Source organism: Condylura cristata, unplaced genomic scaffold (genome assembly GCF_000260355.1).
Source record: "Condylura cristata isolate star-nosed mole 26May11 unplaced genomic scaffold, ConCri1.0 scaffold00010, whole genome shotgun sequence".
Lineage (NCBI taxonomy): Eukaryota > Metazoa > Chordata > Mammalia > Eulipotyphla > Talpidae > Condylura > Condylura cristata.
The window spans coordinates 21,060,549-21,080,283 of record NW_004567111.1 but is presented as its reverse complement, the minus strand read 5'-3'; the positions used below and the strand labels follow the sequence as shown (position 1 = coordinate 21,080,283).

The 19,735-nt window shown below is 36.5% G+C and overlaps 1 protein-coding gene across 1 annotated transcript in view; it reads right to left on the bottom strand.

The window, feature by feature from the left end:
- Positions 1 to 19,735, bottom strand: part of KLF12 (Kruppel-like factor 12) — a 371,693-nt gene that overhangs the window by 89,970 nt on the left and 261,988 nt on the right. Inside the window, exon 5 of the mRNA XM_004680096.2 lies at positions 3,232 to 3,367. Within this exon, the coding sequence (XP_004680153.1) occupies positions 3,232 to 3,367 (136 nt within the window). The remainder of the gene's footprint in view (positions 1 to 3,231; positions 3,368 to 19,735) is intronic.

The following is a 19,735-nucleotide window of genomic DNA, read 5'->3' as shown; positions in this document are numbered from 1 at the left end:
AAAAAAAAAAAGTAAGGTTTCTGAAGTTAAGGGAGCGGCTAACATTAGGAGGATGTAATAGAAGGTGGAGGAAAAAAACAAATCATGGTGACCTCGACTACTGCTCTAGCAATCAAAGTTCTTTTAAATTTAAAGAGGAATATTTGGGGTGGGAAAAGGTGCAATTTTGACTGACAGTGGTTACGTATGAAATCAATGCAAATATTTTTAAATCTAAGATATAAGATTATTTTAAAAATCAGTAAAATGCACAATACTAGCTATTTGGGGATATTTATTAGCACATTTATACTATGTAAATTTATTAATGTTAATGAGTAAGTGAACAAATTAAAAATTCAAATAATAATAGTTATTGTGTGAGGTAAGGTTATGAATTTGAATGGGAAAGGAGACAAGAAGTGCTTCAGTTGGAGATTTTTACCCTATGGGTTAGCATCTTGTTTCAAGAACTGGTCCTTAAAGGAGAAGTTTCAGCCCTTTGTAATATAACCTTCCTAACCATCTTTCCCTTTCTCATTTTCCCCCTTTTATTGACAGTCCACTGGCCAATGAAATGAGTCAAGCATTCAAACCTATATCATGGCTCTTTTTATCTTTCACTGGAAAGTCAAATGTGTATTGATTCCCAGGGCTTTTTAAATATGTCGTATCTATTGTATATAAGCCTCTGAATTCATTGTCCCTCAACCTGCAGACATCCTTTCCAACCTCTCTCTTAGGAAAGTTATACAAGGGCAGAAAAGGATGATCAACAGATTTCTTCTGAAACCCTCTTATCTTTTACATGAGTAGCTAAATTGAGGTCTTACTCTTATATTATTTAATGCACTATTTTACTGGCTGCCTCATGCTGGATTTTTGGGGGGAGTTTTTAAGTATATGCTGACATCAATATCCAAAGACAAACAGAAAAACAAGAGAACTCAATGGTGAAACTGTGATAGATGTTAAAAAATCAAGGAGAACTAAGAACAGAATTCACAATTGTACACTGAAAGTTCACTTTGGGTAAGCCTCTGTACAGATGTTTTGAAAATTTTCTAACAAGAAATATAAAAATTATTTGTTCTAAAAGAAATTTCCTAAAAATGTCACTGTAAGTTTTGAAGTATACCTAAGAGGTCTCTGCAAATCATTCTTTTTTCTTCACCTAACAGTATTTTAGTACTTCCTGGTATTTACACACATACTCTATCTTAAATGTTGGTTAATTAAATATTGATGGGTCCTGGTGTTCTTTACTTTCATATTTACTCTTTACTTTCATAATTTAATGAAAACACTTACATAAATACTGTAATTGTATTTCCCCAGATATACGTGCAACTTTTATAATAGTAATAAAAACAAGCATGTCCACACTTCCAGAAAATACTGTGATCTGACAATGTTCTCACAAAGCAAATCAGAGCACCCATGTTGAAAATGAAGCTCCAGTTTCTGAGGCTGCTATTAAAAGTTTTACATTAAACTATATTATTGTATTATAAGCACATGATAGTAAAAGCACAAAAATGGTTACATTTGAAGTTAAAGTCATTATTTGCTATGTAAGCTCCAAATGGTGTAAGAATGGTGTAAGAGGCATAATTTAAACTTTAGTAATATAGTTTCAAACTTTATAGACTGAATTAAAAGAAACACACACACGACACACACACACACACACACAATAAATACTACAGTGAAGCCAGAAAGTGATGCAAATAAAACCAGTGGTCACAATATAATCAATCAGCAATCAGGTGACTCAGTCTGATGCCACTGTAAGTATCAGCAATCCCTTGGATTCAATGTCTACGCTTTCTCAACTCAACATTTGCTCTGGAGAAACTAAGTCACTACAACCGGTTATTGGCATAAATGAGAAAAAATATTTTTCTAAGGACTGCAGCGGAAGAATACTATTGATAACACACATTACAAGCACTCTTAGAAAAATATGATTCTGGGATTAGTAGCCCTAAGCTTACCTTGTTACCATCTATGTTCTGACTTTGGAGGAGTCATGTAACTTCTGAGCCTTGAGTCCTCATTTGTACAATGAGAATAATGATACTTGCAACAATTGGACTTTCAAATTATTATATACTTATTATTACTTACATTATTCACTGTAATTATTACAACTATCACTATTATAGTAGTAGATTCATTCTTTGTGCCATAACTTTGTGACTAGCTTTTTACACACCAAGTTGCTATATCAGAAATTCACAATAATCCCATATAGCAAGTATTCTGATTTTCTTACTACAAATGAAGAATGATCCTAGATTGGTTAAATAACTTGTCGTAAAACACAAAGTGATAAAGAATTTAAACTTGAATTTGAATCCAGATCTTTCCAATTCCAAATTTTATTTTAAATTGACTATATCCTGGTTCCTCTGACATAAATATTTTATGTACAACATATTACCTATATCTTATTCATGTACACATACACACACAATTTAAATTCTAATATACTACAGTAATTTTTGTTTTAACGTCAGGGCCTACTGCATAAAAACAGTATAGGTACTACGTCAATATTTGGGAAAAAGAATTACTATGTGGGAGCCAGCAAAGATCATTTTAAGCAAACTGCTAATTAGCTTGCAGTAGCAACAGTGGCTATTTAGACCCTTCCCTTCCAGATTATGTTGGTAAAAACTATGGCAGGGAAGTAATGCACGTAAGTTAGATACAGAACTGACAATGGTGGAAAAGCAGTTTTGTATTTTTTTTTTTTTTTTAAATAAGGGCTGAAATTTACCATGTTGGCGAAAACACTCCTTTAAAAATTACATGAGCTCTAATTTTTCAAGGTGATAATGTTACCTTCTAACTTTACAATTTCAAAAAATTCTTGTGTAATAGCCTATCAAAACAAAATAATAATACTTGCCATATTTTATTTCTCTAGACTACTGCACTAGAGAGTGATATTCAAAAAGACCAATTTTTTTTTTTTTTTGTTCCAGAGTTAAAACAGAAAGGAGGAAGGGCACTAAAATGATACAGTAAGTCTTATTTTTTGATCAAAACACACATTTTTAACTATGGCCAACACTCCAGGCTCCCCCCGGTCCCCTCCCAAAGTAGGATGCTGAATGGGAAGAGGCTGCCACAAGCTAGTTCAGAGGCAGGACCACAGGTCTGAGGTACAGGAGAAGTGGCTGTTTCCATTACCCACTGAACATCTTGGCAATGCTTATTTCATCCTGAGAACATGATACTTACTCTTGTACTGCTCTGGCTATGGAAAGGGCCGTAGATCCAGTTTCATTAACGCTATCTAAGGTCACATTTGGCAGGTCATCATCATCACTGTCACTTTTACTTTGTCTGGGAGATAGGCCTCGGGGGTCCATTTGTGCTGGGAAAAAAAGGCATATATAATGAATTAAAATTAGTGTGCATAAAGTTTACCTTGTCCTGGACCAACATCAAGCACAGAATATCTCTTCTGTGTATATCATACACATGGAGTTTTCTAGAAATCCCAGAAATTAGTGAGAGTGGTATATTTGACATACTGGGCACTCCCGGACCCTTGCCCCTTGTTCATCTGATAGACAACTCCTCCTTCCACTCTCAAGCATTGCAGGGCATGATTACGGAACAGGAATGATGAAATGCACAATATCACCCACTCCTGAGTGGTCAGAAACTGATTAGGTAGTTCATGAGTTACCGTTCAACCCTCTGGCGGCTGCTTATTTCTGTTGCCAGAGTTCTGACCATTTCCCTTTTCATTAGCACTCTGGCTGGAAGGTACAGAACATGAGGAGAGTAGATTTTGTTTGTTTACAGCTCTTATAATAAGATTAAAGAAGGACAAGATTACAAGTCTCAAAGTTTGAGGTATTTTTCACACTTCAGTGAGTTATTGTGTAGTAGTTCCTCACCAGGTGAGAGTAGAAAAATGACAGCAATTGTAGTGTTTGAAATCTGTGTTTATCTGTGCTAGAGAGTGCTCTTCATCCCCATCCTGAATTCATTTCCCAAAAAGGTATTTCCACACAGGATGCTCTTCCCACTGTGAAGTAGCCAAAGCAATGAACAGCCTGGTGACCTGACCCTCATTGACCGGACTATCAGTATTTCAAAATGAGTAGATTACCGTCAACACCGAGTATATTAACGCATAATTTTTACAATTACATTTAATTTCCACTTCATCTCCTCTCTATGAACAGCTTTTGCAACCACGCCTAAGATTTCCATCAACCCTCACCTCAGGCACAAAACAAGCACATCTTTTAAATTAAAAGCGACTAGCTACACAACTGCATTGCTAATATATGACCCTCAATCTTAGTCAGCTGCAATCATATTGCTCAGAAAGCACTTACAAATCAAGGTTACAGTTACACTAGAGCACATTTACAGCTACCCTTTTTCCTTTATTTTTTTTCTTTCTTTCTTTTTGGTCAGTACTATATCTCATATATTAGGTAGAACCATTAGGTAGAGAAAGCTGGTATTTCATCATGTTTTATCTACAAGGAAACCATCTTCTGATCTTAGCATTTATAATGTGGGCAAAAAATTATACCTAGAATGTTTTAACAGATTTTTAACTAAACTCAGTAAGCAACTTAGATCTATTGAACTTAGAGGGCCAATGTATTGGACATATATGCTGCCTGTAAGTATAAACATATTTAAATGTGCAATGCACAACTGAAAAGCAAAGTACTTAGTAAACACTGAGTTAAAGAAAAAATAATTCAAATAATTTCAAGTCAGTGACTCCAACTGATGGCAAATTATTCCCCCTCCCCTGTTATGTCTAGAGACATTCTGATTTATTACTTCTTTTGGGTAGGAGACAATGTGACATCCAGTGGGGCAGAAGCCAGGGAACCTGCTGGACACAGGATACAAGAGAGTTGTTCCACGCAACAGTGAAAGAACTAGTCAGTAACAAGCAGGTTGAGAAATGCTGATAGAGAAATTTAAGAATTTGGAGAGCTAAAGATTTAACATGACTTTCAATCATATACCTTTGTTCTAATTTCCAAGTTACTAACAAGGAAATGAAACAAAGAAATGGAGTTATACAGTGGATTTTTCATATTTTCTGGCTCTATCCTCAAAGAAAACAATTATGTCCTGTGACTTGCATTCACAATTTCCACAAAGACAGAATTCACTTCCTCAAGTGCCAAGAATTATGCACTGGCAATCATTGAGAGCTTTATTATTATTATTATTATTATTATTATTATTATTATCTTTGAGATGGGGGTGTATCACATGTGGTGGGGGAAAAAAGAGTCCTTCCCATGTGAGCTCAAGATTCCCTAGATGAGGTAAGTAAGAAGTTCCACAGCAGCCACCTGCTAACAGAGCCACTATAGCATCAGTTAGTCCAAGGCACTAGAGGCACTGTGTTATTTAAGATTACTTTGGCTGCAGGCAACAGAAACTGGCTCAGGCTAATTATATTAAAGAGAATGTACGAGGAAGATATTGAGAAGCTGAATGGAAGGTAATGACAAATAAACAGTACTTAAGTAGCATAGGATCCAGAGGGTGATATAGGTATTCAATCAGGAATTCAAAGACAGTTTCTTTTCTGGGGTAATCTTGTTATTGAATGATTCATGTAACAGTCATTCATAACTACTCAAATTCAGCCAAGAAAATGAGTATCAGATCTAGCTAGGCTTCCAAGTCACATATTGTGTGGTGCTACATAGCCTATAAATGTCAACAATTTAACATTTAAAGTTGTTGAAACATCATGCACTAAGACTCTTTTGCCAAGATACTAAGTTACCGAATAGCTAAACAAAAGAGAATATTCTAGTGACTGTATTCTGTCCAAGACAACTAGAGCTTTATAGGTAAGTAATACAACTTAACGATGATCCAGGCAGTTAACCAATAAGCTATCATGCACTGAGAGATGATGTGTAGCTGCATGAATGATTCCAAATAACTGCAAAGAGAGCTGATTGTCTGATTTATGTTTTCTATCTTAACAAAGTTTAAAATATGTTAAACATGATATAGTTTTTGATGCGCTTTTCAGGAACATTATAATTGAGAATTTCTTTCCAATATTTTCAATAAATATTATGAACTACATCTGCTACCATCATGCTGGAACTCTTTTTACCCATACCTTCAGCCAAGTTGAGGAAGTAATTAAAAAGGCTTTCTAAAATCTGCATTGCTGATTAGGTCAGATGATTAGCTTATCTACATAATTGCATAATTCCACTCTATTTTTATTAAGTGTGGGATAGAGACATCCACCCTAGCTAACCTCCATTAGTCTTTGAGTTTCTCAATCCATTTAGCAAGGACTGACTTTCTGGGGTGCACCTACCAAGAAAAGGCAATTCTTACTTGGGTAGCAAAAACAAAACCATATCACTTTCCTAACTAAGAGAACAGCAGATGACATAGGTAAGTACCTGAAGATAAATAATTTACATGTGTAATTTTGTTCTTCTCAAGTGAAAAAAAGGATCCAGCTGTTTTGGCCAGTCTAGCTCCCTGCTGGTTTGGTTGGAGTTATCACAGAACTCATTCCATGTGACAAAATCCCTAGGGAGAAAACTCCAGCACTCAATACCTAAAGTTGAACTTACTTACTCTTTCAAATACCACTGAAGGGAAACTGATATTGTGAGGATCCCATCACAAACCATGTCCCTCTGAATCCAGCCCATGGTCTGCAATGACTTTGGATTTGGCTACACGACTTGAGGTGACGTGTGTATCCTTAGCCAAAGTGACTCAAATAGAGGCTTGACAGCACTTGCATATTGGGTTTCCTCTTGTTGCTGGTCTGGAACCTAGCCACCACATGAAGAAGCCCAGGAAAACTGAAAAGAGACAGGCTGTTCGGCTGGCAGCTACCCCAGCTGATGTCCACGAGCCATTATAGAAGCTGGGTCATACTCTCGCCATGGATAACTTGAGTCACATGAGGGGCTCCAGGTGAGACCAGCTTGTGAGCTGTCTGGCTAAACCCATCCCAAATATTTGACTCACAGGACTGTATGAAGGAACTGTTGTTATTTTAATCTACTAAATAACGGGATGACTTGTGACACAGTACTACAAAGTCAGTGTTAGATGCTACTTTCCTAGCTTCTTCTAGAGATTTCCTGACAAAGATGTCAACAAGCTGTGGCCAAAATTACAGTCAAGCTATCATACACCTCTCCATTCTCCTCCCAAGAGATTACCTGGCACTCCATGGCATCGATCTAAATGGGATATTAATTTTAAAAAAGGAAAATGAAAGCTATCCACTATATTTTATATTATTCACCTCTCAATCCAAAATATTTAAAACTAACAGGTATCTTCTCTGACCCCTGACCATGCCTCAGGTGGGATTCTATTAAAAGGAGCCATTTGGTTGGTAAAACTGCCCCTTAGGATAACTCCTTTCTACCCCTATTCTCAAGCTCAACAGGAAGCTTATATGGATGGATCCTCCTAAGTATGTGGCTATTCAATCTGTGCTTCCTATGTTTGCTTCTTTTGGACTTTATTCTCCCATCACATAATAATGGCTTAACACAGTGGCATCAGGGTCAGTTCCACCCCTTCCCCAATCTAGGCGCTATCAAAAATATTAAAGGCTCTTATAAGTTCCTTAGAAATAAACAATTTCATTCAGTTACTCTTAAAGGAAGTTTGTTCATAAATCACCATGTTCAGTGTATACATTATAATAACCTAAGAATAAACACTGAAACTTACAGGCTAAAATTCTCAAAGAAGAGAGAATCACAGAAAGAATTATTCAGTGTCCTTCACCCCCACCCCCACCCATCAGTGTTGGCGGGAGAGAAGCACACACAGATGGAGGGTGTGAGGCAGTCAGCCGGGCAGGCCAGCCTTTCTTTAACCCTCTTTCAGCCATTGACAGACCGCCTGCCACCTGCAGATGCCCTCATTGCTCACCCTGCCAAGCCCGAAGCATGGCCCAGTTAAAGAAATTATGGCTTCTAGGAGAGCCGGTGCTTTCTACTAGAAAGGGCTTCGGAGGGATGGGGGTGGGCTGGGGGCAATTCATAGCGTCATAGGGTAGCAGAGTTCTCCTTCAGCACATTTTAGAAAGGAATTGCTCCTCCAACCAACAGTCTGAGTGTTTCTTTAGGAAAACACACAGATCTGGGTTCAGCAAACACAGGCGTGACTTGAGCTCCTGTCACTTCCTGCCACCTGACCTAGGGCAATGTAGCCTACCTCCAATTTCAGTTTTTTCCTCTGCTGTTGCTGTTGTAAGGAATATATGAGGTAATATAGGCAAAGCCTTTAGTGACTTGCCTGACACTTAGTCAATCATCATTTTGCTTTACCGTGACAGTACATTTAGTGCTTCTTCAACCATCTCTTATGTAACCCTTTTTCTAAATCCCTCACCACCTCCTGGACTAATTCAAATTAAGCAGCTTCTTGATAAATGTGACTAAACTGAGAACACATCCCAGAGGTTGGATGCTGTGCAAAGTTAGAACTTGTCTTGATTCAAGCATTCATATGTGTTCAGTGAAAAGATATTTTTTGGGTATCTCTGAGGGGTCTCCTACGTACTCTTCCAGGTGCTGGCAAGGGACGTGCACAAGGCAATAAAAATTCCTGCTTTCATATTGTGAGACAGGTGATTAGAAAAATTTAAAAAAATGACAAACTGTCTGGTAATGATAAGTGCCCTGGAGAAAGGTAAAACTGGTGAGGAGGAAGTAGGGGCTTCTGAGGTTACTGGACACATTTAGAGGAGATATTCATGAGAAGCATCATGGACATGACTCTGAGAGAGGACCTGAGTTGAGGGAGGTGTGCAGGGTTTTGTTTGTTTGTTTTTTAAGTTTTATTTATTTTTTACATCACTCTTCATTTGTGCATTTTTTTCACCTCAGTTGTAATCCCCATGGACTTCCCACCACCAAGTCACCCATGTACCATCACCACAGTCATGCACACTGTCTCCACCCCAGTTTTGATCCCATTTGCCTCTCCACCCCCTGTAAAATATCTCTGGTTTATAGCTGTTCATTGTTTTTCATTTTTATTTTATTACATTTCTTCCTTTTTTTTTTTTTTTCTTCTGATCCCTTATGCTTAAGCTAAGAGGGAAACCACTCAGTATTTTCTTTTTTCTTTCTGGCTCATTTTGCTGAGCATGATCCCTGCCTGCTCCATCCATGTTGCTACAAAAAAGTATGAGTTTATCTTTTTGATTGCTGAGTAGTGTTCCATTGTGTATATGTACATCTTCTTAATCCATTCATTTATTTTTTGGCATTTGCGTTGATGCCACATTTGTTTGCAGATAGTGCACATTCCAGTAGAGCAAAGGGTCTGAGGCAAGAGTAGAGTATATTTTATGAGTCTGAGGACATGCAGGGAGGCTACAGTTATAGCTAGAAAAGGGAAAACAAAGCAGATAGGGACAGACAGAAGAGGCCATGTAGAGGATGGAAGGTCTGGGCAGCCAAGGTAACAATGGTAGGCTTTGTTCTGGGTAGAAAGGGAAGCAAGCTACAGAAGAGGACATGGAGCAGAAGAATGGTATGATCTGAATTATCATTTGATAAAGATTTCCTTGGCTCTATGACCATGGAGCATAGTGGATCTGGCTGGACATCCATGAATGAGTCATCAGTGGCATTAATATTTGTATTCTGTAAAAACTGCACTAGCTTTTTCTGCTTTCGTCAGCTCAGGCTGGCTGCACATACAGTAGTCAATTAAAACTCAGGTCTATTAGCTGAAGGGCATGAAGCATCATTTTTTGTAATATATTTGTACAACTGATATACTGACTCATTGAGTTTCAGAATAGCAGTTGCTCAAATATAGTGTGATTTTTCTAGCATGTCAAGTTAGATGATAAGAGCAAAATTCATGAGTAGATAAAATGGACTCAACATCTGGTGAACTCCAAGATGAAGAGTGGTTCTCCAGAGTCCTCCTCTACTTGCCATACTTCAGCTGTGCCATTTCTCACTTTCTTTACTTTTGCTTCCTCTGATGAGACTTCATACCTTCAGAGTAGCAAATGTGATATTGTACATAACCCAAATGAATACTTAAAATTTTTACTGACTATGTAAATCCTATAATATTGGTACTATGTAGCAAAATAGACAATTTACCCATCTCCTCCAATTTCTAGTTGCAGATTTGACAGGGCAATGACTCCTTCTCCCATTATATTAAAAAAAAAAAAAGAACCACCTCATTTATCTTCTTTGCAAATGAGTATCTTCTCCATCACCTGTTCTGCATTATATCTAAAGGCTAGATTCTCAGTTACATTTCTACTAACCATACTACTTCTCTTTATTGGTGAGCTTCTAGTAATTCTCTACAGCCAAAATTTCTACAATTTCAATTATTACCTCAAAGGAGATGAATAACAAATCTGTGTTCATATCTTGTAACCTATTACCTAAACCTAAACCTTAGTCTCATATGTCCATCAGCCTAATTTACCCGAATATCAAAAAGTCATTACTTTCAATGTGACCAACCATTTTTCTGGTCACTCAGATTTAAAACTCTCATTCATTTTGTTTATCTTCCTCATTCAATCACCTGTTAATTGCCATTATTTTTACCTTAAATTTTATGTGGCAACATTTTCCTGATACCTAAAACAGACCATTACATCACACAAATATTAAACTATAGAGCAACTCTTGAACATAAATCCAAGAACCTCAGCATAATCTTAGACTATGGAATTCAACAATAAATTAAAAGAATAATCATTATGACCAAGCAGAATTTAGTCCAGAGATGCAGGTATGATTCAACATCCACAAATCAATGTAATTCGCCATACTGACAGAAGAAAAGTATTGTGTAACCATATCGATAGATTAAAAAAATCACCTGACATGATTCAACATCCATTTATGATTAAAAACACTAAAAAATGGGGGTAGAAGTAACATACTCAACACAATAAAAAAAATCACCAGAAACATCGCATTCATTGGTGAAAGCTGAGTGTGCTTTCTAAGATCAAATACAAGACAGGTAATGTTGACTTAAACCATTGATACTCAGCATAAAACTGAAAATGCTAGCTAGAGCAAATTAGGCAAGAGAAAGATATCAAGGGAATCTAAATTGGGAAAGAAGAACTAGAACTATCATTCCTTTAGGCAATATAATAACATACATAGAAAACCATTAAAAATCTACTAAAAAACTATTAGAAACAATAAGTACAATAAAGTAGCAAGCTACAAAAACAATTCAAAAAATTTGATTGTGTCCCTGTAAAAAAACAATGAGGCCCTCCCTGGAGGTGCAGCGGGTTAAAGCACTGCACTGAGAAGCTAAAGTCACTTCCGCATGAGTTCGATTCCCGCTTGCCCAGTAGGTGACCACATGGCGTGGCAGACCTCTCCTGACCCGCCCGCTGCTCCCCTCAGTAGTGTACTTCGTCAATCTGCCTGCTCTGTTCCCCACTCTGTCTCTGGTGAAGCCTCTTACCGAACCTGAGCCTCTGGCCTATACCCAAGTTCTGTATGTACAAATAAATAAATCTTTTAAAAAAACCAATGAACTAGAAGAAATTAAGAAAAGAATCCCATTTACAGTTGCATAAAAAAGAATTAAATACTGAGGAATAAACCTACACAGCAGGTGAAAGACCTGACCCACACAATTAAACTAATAGATACTGTATGCTAACTCTTCCACACCCTATCTTCCACACCTATTGGTGTGGAAGAGTTAGCATATTAAAATGACCACCCTACCCCATATTCAGTCCATCTAAATCCTATCAGAATTTCAGTGACATTCTTTAAGGAAACTGAGCAAACAGCACTAAGACAGAATGCAGCCATGAAACTCCTGTAATTGCCAAAGCAACCTTTAAAAAAGAGAATGGAGGTATCAAGCTCCTAGACTTCAACAGTAGTCATAATATTAAGGTATTGAGATAAAAGTAGATAAAGAGGCCAGTGGGATAGAACTGAAATCCAAGAAGTAAATCCACACTTACACGGGCAATTAATTTACAACAAAAAACCAACAACAGAAAATGGGGCAAGGAAAGTCTCTTCAACAAATGGTGCTGCACATACATTGACAGCCATAAGCAAAAGAGAGAAACTAGACCAGTCTCTAACACCATATGCAGTAAAATGCAAATGGATCAAACCTGTATGTAAGAATTGAAACCATAAAATATATAGAAGAAAACACAGGCAGTGTTTCATGACAGTTCATGACCTTGGCTCAGGGATTCTTCCGGGGACTCAACTTCAATGACAACAGAAACAAGAGCCAAAACAAACAAATGAGACTAGATCAAACTAAAACACTTCTACACAGCTAAGTAAACTACCATTAAAATGAAAATCAACTCTACTGAAAGGGAGAAAATATTTGCACATCATTCACCTGAAAGGGGGCTAATATCCAAAATATACAAAGAACACATAGAACTCAACAGTAATAAAACAAAGAAACCAATTAAAAAATGGGTAGATGAACTAAATAAACACTTCTCCCAGGAAAACAGAGATGTTCAACAGGCATATGAAAAACAAAAAAATACACACCATCACTTATCATCAGGTAAGTGCAGATCAAAACCAAAAGAAGCCATCTCAAACCTGTGAGAATTGCCCTTATCAAACCAGAAAAACAAGTGTTGTGGAGCTGTGAAAAAAATGGAACCTTTATACAGTTGGTGGGACTAGAGACTGGTGTTATTCCCACGGAAAACAGTATGGTGGTTTCATAAACTTTAAAAATGGATCTACTATATGATCCTACAATCCCTCTCCTAGATATATCACGAACTTGAAGGGATATGTGTACCCTTATGTTCACTGCAGTACTATTTACAACAATGAAGGTATGGAAACAACCTAAATGTCCAATACAGTCAAGGAGGTTAATTCTTGAGCCCATATCAATTATATTCCCTTATAAATAGTAAAGCATAGTATTTACTGATGAAGAGGATGGTAATAAATGCATGTTTCTATTTAAAATGAACACAATGGTTCTCAGCTGGCAAAGGTTCTGCAATGTAATTATAAAAGTGCATTTCATGTTTTATTTTAAAATTATTATTCTTGCTTATATTCTAACATTAACATTTTTGGGGAAATCATAATCATTAAATTTCTACTATGCTATAAAGTCTTAGATAATAAATTTTTGTTTCAATAGGCCATAGGAGAATATGAGAATGAAAATGTTCACAATTTTAATCTACATTGTACCCAAGTTATGTTTAACAGAATTTTCTTTCAAAAATCACTTAAAATTATGTTTATGATTTTAAAACATACTTTTCATTTTTTATACCATTATGTTACTATTTGGAAACTGCAATGAAAGAATGCAATCATTTTACATACAGCTTAAAAATTAATGTTTATTGAAATTATTACAACAGCAACTAGGGTTTTATTTTTCTAGAGTCATGACTAAAACTACTTCTCTTACTTCCAAAATAAAAATGAATTTATAAGACAATTTATAATTGTCTGTGTTCACTAAAGAATGTCTTTGAGCACAAAAGACTTTTGTGATTAAGAGCACTCATAAAATTTTCCATTAATAAGTGGGCTTTACACTATGCTTGGGAACCTTATATAACTCTCCAGAGTCAGCCAACAGTCCTGAACTCTAACAACCCTCTGAGATATCACACCACCGCTATTTCTCGTATCTTTCCATTCTGTCAATTCATTATAACTGCTCAAAACCCAAGCCAACCAGCTCCAATTGATTTACTCAAACCTGAATCCACTTTAGTCAGAGATGATTTAAAATACTTAATAATAAAGTAATTTTGTGGTGAGTACATACAGCGAATAATGAGCTCACCAAACTCATTTCATCGGTAATGCTCAGAGATGATGATTTCAGGCATTAATCCATGGTCTTTTTCACTCACTTCTCTTATTTCACGTAGTTGGTCTTTTATTCTACTTGCATGTTCAGGTTCACGAACTAGGTGGAAATGAATCTTTCAAGAAATAGACTGAGATCTGCTGAAATAATTGTAAGTACCCAATGAATCATGATTCTTGTTGTAGGTGTTTCAGGTACAAGAAACACTTAAAAACAGGCAGAAAATCTACCTTGGCCTTCACAGCACTGCATCTGTATCAGTGATACTATTGACAGTTAGCAGGTACAAAAATGACTCACCAGGGGAAGTTCTTGCTGATTTAAATGTATACATTTTTAAAAGGAGCAAGTTGGCAAGCATAAACACAGTGGACACTTAGAACCAGTGTGGCTGCTTTTCTCCACCTCTGTCTAAATAGTTTGCTGTCTGCCTCTTACTTCAGATAATATTTAAGATGAAAAGCAAGTCCTAGTATTTAAGAGTTATTTAATTCATGGTCTTAGATACATCATAGGTCTTTGGAATTCTTGATGCATTGTTCCATAGTACCATCAAAAAATCCTAAGTATATATATTTATACACGATTCTACCACTTTCAAGACTGTCTATTTGTTCTCTTCATTGTCACTTGTCCTTTTCAAATTCTTTCCCGTGACTTCAGGGATGACTATTTGTGCCACCTCTCTCCCCCTAACACATTTCTATCCTCTTATGTGCTTCTTCTGCACACCTTCATCTCACATTTTGAAAACTGGTATTACAGTTTTCTCTCATTTTATTGGTTGGACACACACCCACAGACAGTCTTTCTACCCAACAAGGTCATTGTGCGGTCACAAGTAGAGAACACTCTAACCTTGATCCTGCACTGACTCCCAGTGCCTTGGGCGCTACCTGATGCCTTAGCAAAGCATATGCTCTACACAGCAGACTTCTGGGATGCTGTGAAAAGTAGAAACCATAGAGGTTAGTTCCATGAATGCTGTCGTGTGCTGTGTTAAAAAGTGCAGAATCAGGGCCCTCCTTGGTGGCGCAGCGGGTTAAAGCACAGCACTAAGAAACTAAGGCCTTTTCAGCATGAGTTCAATCCCTGCCCTGGAGGTGACCACATGGTGCAGCAGACCTCTCCTGACCTGTCCGCTGCTCCCCTCAGCAGTGTACTTCATTGATCTGCCTGTTCTGCTCCCACTCCATCTCTGGTGAATCTTCTTACAGCCCCTACACCTCTGACCTGTAACCCAGTTCTGTATACATAAATAAGCCTTAAAAAAAAAAAAAAAAAAGCTCAGAATCAAACATCTTTTCCAGGGTAAAAGGGGGTGCTGAGTTTTGGCTTTCTCGTGGTTGCTTGAATAAATAAAAATAACCTATAAATATCTTCGAGCCAAAGAGCCACTGTTTATTTTTTATATATCAAGGGTTTAAGATCAATGCACATGTCCTCATTTTATGCAAACTCCAGAGAAAAATTTGTTCTGTAAACTGGTGAAATAAAAAAGGACAATTCCATTGGTTTCCATTAGTCCACAGAAAGCATACATTCTGTTTTTCTGGTTGATTTTAAAAGAGACATTATTTTGACACCCTGTTAACCTTCCTTTCCTTGAGATGTGTATTTCCAGCCTCTGAGAACATTGGAGACATCCCTACCTACTATCTTAAAAGGAATCTTGACTCCTTTGACTTGAGGTGTGACTATTACTTTGAGAATGACCTGTTCAGTCCCCTTCCTGAGCCCCAGGGCACACTGTTAGTGAAAAGAGTCCATATGGGAGATAGTGTTTCCAGAACTAACTCTTGAAGAACAAGGTCTCAGTTGTAAATCCACCTAGAGATAGTGCAGACAATAAAAGTACTCTGAGAACACAGCTATCTTATATATTGGGAGAGGTCACAAGGCATCCTTTTCCACTCTGGTATCCTAACATTATCTAGATTTACACTAACTTATTCAGTTTGTTTTGTGAGAACTGACAGTTGCTGAAGTAGTTCAGGGCTATGATGGAGGATGAAGATCTCCTAGACAAATATCTTTCAGGTTGTTTGCTTAGTCAATAGGTTTCAGAGGTAAACAAACACAGAAGTTTGATATTGTTTTCCTTGGATATAGTAGTAAAAAATAAAACTAACTGACATTTCTGTTTAGATAACTTCTACAATGCCTCAAACTCTAACACTACACATTCTGAGCGTCTTTGATCTGATTTCCTTAACTAAAGGTGTGTGTTAATTCTTGATGGATCACTACAAGGAATGGATATTCATAGCTAATAAGAGAAATTCCTATGAGTGCCCTACATGTATGTATACTAACAAATAGGTTGTTAGGGCCCCAATCAACAATTTGGTATCTGTATTCCTGTTTCTCTTTTATCAACCAAAATCATCACAGTTGATTCTTTCCATTATTTTTTATATCTACCATCTTTGATGTAAAAGAAAAAATAGTTCTTTAATATAGAGTGTTTGCTCTCTCACAAAGTTGCTCATGGAACAGATATTATTTAAAGTTTGTCTTGTCATTTTTAAGAAATTCCAAACATCCGTATAATGACCACCTACTATTTCTCCTACATGGTTCAAAGAACCCACCATTTATTGTATTTTCTTCAGATTATTTAAAAAAGTGAAACATTCCTTTTCTATAGCATCTGGCTAGATAACTATCCAACTTCTTTTGCTCTAACTATATTTACATCAGTGAACAATAGCTAAGACAGGTTAGTTCTTTTAAAAATTGTACATAATGGCATCTTATTCAACAATTGGTTTATTTTCATTTAATATTACATTTGGGATTTATAATATTTTATTTTTGTACAGTATTCCATTTTCTAAATGGACCACTATTATCTGTTCTCATGGTGATAGAAAATTAAGTGGTTCATAATGCTCATTGTTACAAATGCTTCTGCAGGTGTCTTCATTGTATTTACCCAGTAACACATTTAAGGGGTATGCACATCATCAATTTTACTATATATTGTCAAACTGTTCTCAAAGTGGTTAAATAGATGACACTCACAATGATATATAAAGATTACATTTCCCCATATTCTTAAAATAGGACATCTATGACTAGATTTTAATTTTTTTTTCTAAAATCATTCTATGTATCTAGTCACAAGAAGGATTTAGCAGGCTACCACTAGACAATGAAATTCCCACCTTTTCCATTATTGTATGCCTGAATTTTAGTTCATGTTTTGTTGTTAAGACTCATTAAAATTTATCTCTTTAAACAGAAATTTGTATTTTACAAATGAGTTTTAAGATTACCTTCGTTTTCAGGTTCTTATATTTTTTTTCAAACTATATTCTGTTCTTTAATCTACATAGGTGATAAACCCAGTAGTATGTCTGAAAACAATTATTATTACTATAAAATTAATTTAGCTGATAGATTCTAGGAAATCTTTTTGAAGAGACTACTGCATTACTTTCTAGAATTTTTTATGCCAACAATCTGTTATTCTTTAATTCTTTTGTGGTTAAGCTTTTGAGATTTTCTTTACAATTCATGTTTGATGATGTCACCGCTGTATACATGTGGATTTAATTTTACTGACTTGTCTGTCCATATACTAAGATTCATGATTCATGACTTCCCTTAATTTATAAAATTCCCAGGTATTTCTTTGAATATAGCTACTGTGACTGTTACATTCTATTATAGACATCCTTTGAGATAAATTTGGAAACACTTCAATTCATGTCTCTTGACTTCTTTCATGTATTTCAACTTTTCCTGTTTGCAGTGTTTTCTGAGTAAAATTTTCAGTATCACCTTTCAACTCATTTTCTTTCTTTCTTTCTCTCTTTCTTTCTTTCTTTTTTTTAAAGATTTATTTATTTGTGCATACAGAACTAGGGTATAGGCCAGAGGCTCAGGGGCGGTGAAAGGCTTCACCAGAGACAGAGTGGGGAGCAGAACAGGCAGATCGACGAAGTACACTGCTGAGGGGAGCAGTGGGCGGGTCAGGAGAGGTCTGCTGTGCCATGTGGGTCATCTCCGGGGCAGGCGGGAATCGAACTCATTGGAGGTGGCTTTAGCTTCTCAGTGCTGTGCTTTAACCCACTGTACCACCAGGGAGGGCCACCATTTTCTTTCTTTTTAAAGATTTATTTATTTATGCATACAAGACCTGGGGTACAAGCCAGAGGTAGGGGCAGTTAGAGGATTCAACAGAGACAGACTGGGGAACAGGACATGCACACTGACTGAAATACACTAATGGCAGCAGCACGTGAGACAAGAAAGGTTTGCCACACCATGTGGGTCACCTCCTTTGTGGGGCATAGAACTCTTGCTGCAGTGGCTGCACATAGCTTCACAATGCTGTGCTTTAACCTCCTGTACCACCAGGGAGGCCCCCTCTACTCTTTTTTTTTTTTTTTCATGGAACTTTCTTAACATGTTTTTGTTGCCCAAACAATAAATATCCTAGATTATTTTTTCCTTTATCCTCGTCAACCATATGGACAATCAGCTTGACCCATCAGATTTCTAGTCATACCACCACTACCCAGGTGTTTAGGAATTTTCACCTGGTTTTCTTAAAAATAGCCTCCTAACTTTTGCTCCCTTCCTCTATTTTCACTATTCTCAATTCTGCATCTAGAGATTCGAATGCTACCATACTGCTCACCTACTTACAAGCTTTCTTGTGTCTTCCTGTAGCATTAATAAACAAGAACTCCTTAGTTTAGCTATAAGGCCTGTGGCAATCAGATTCACAAATACCCAAACAGACTCACAGTCTCCCCATAAACACCCTTCATTTGAACCATACTAACCTATCTACCTGTATCACCTACCTGTCTTCTAGGAGATGCTGGGACCTCTCTCTGTGGGTCTACACGGACATGCATTACCTAGCTCTGCTCACTATGCTTGCCTTCTTTACCCACTTAACCCTGAGCTTCATGTGGGCACTGTCTGTGCAGTGCACATATAGTTAAAACAGTTGTATATTGATTATATGAATGAGTATATAGAGAGGAATGTACTGGACAAGATATTGGGTAAAGCAAAATGGTATAGAAATGGAGAGATTTCTGGCAAGTTTCATTTGGTTGTATTAAAATAGGCAAGAAAGAAAAAAAACGTGCTATAATCATGACATTCATTTAATTGGTACAACACGGAGTAATGTTCGGTAAGTTTATAACAAGTTAACTAGTTTAGTTTATAAAGTATAACAAGTTCTAAGTTTTATCACTTTTTAATATGAATACATTTATGTGTATATGGGTGTGTTCACATATATATATATATATATACACTTAGTTTTTATATTTATTTACATGTGTAAGATATAGCACCAATCTCTTCTTCAAGCATATTCTAACATATCCAGATACCAGAATGTCATTTTATCAAGAACTTAAAAGTATGCAAGGTCTCTCCAAATAAGCTTACTCTCCAACTGAGTGGTAACAAGAGGGCCATTTTTTTTTAATGTTTTCTGGAATCAGGTATGTACTAAATAATATTAACAAGTAGAGTCAGTCTATGTTGGCTCACACTTGCTATTTTAAAAGAGGATCTGTGATCCCCACTACTTATCATGATGAAAAATACAGCACGCAGTACTGAAACATAGCTGTAAGCCTTTCAGTGGTTTATTAAGACTCGTAAACCATGCAAGTTGCAAACTCCCACTTAAATTAGATTATACAAAATTACACAGTTAAAACTAATTCAAGGTATAGTTGAGAGGGGATTTAGTTTTAAGTATGAGGGACTTATGATGGTGATTAATATAAGAAAATGATCACCATTGGTTAAGAAAGGAAAGAAATGGATGGTAATAGTTGTCTTATTTGCAAGGTGGATAATGAGATAATAAAACACATAATTGCAG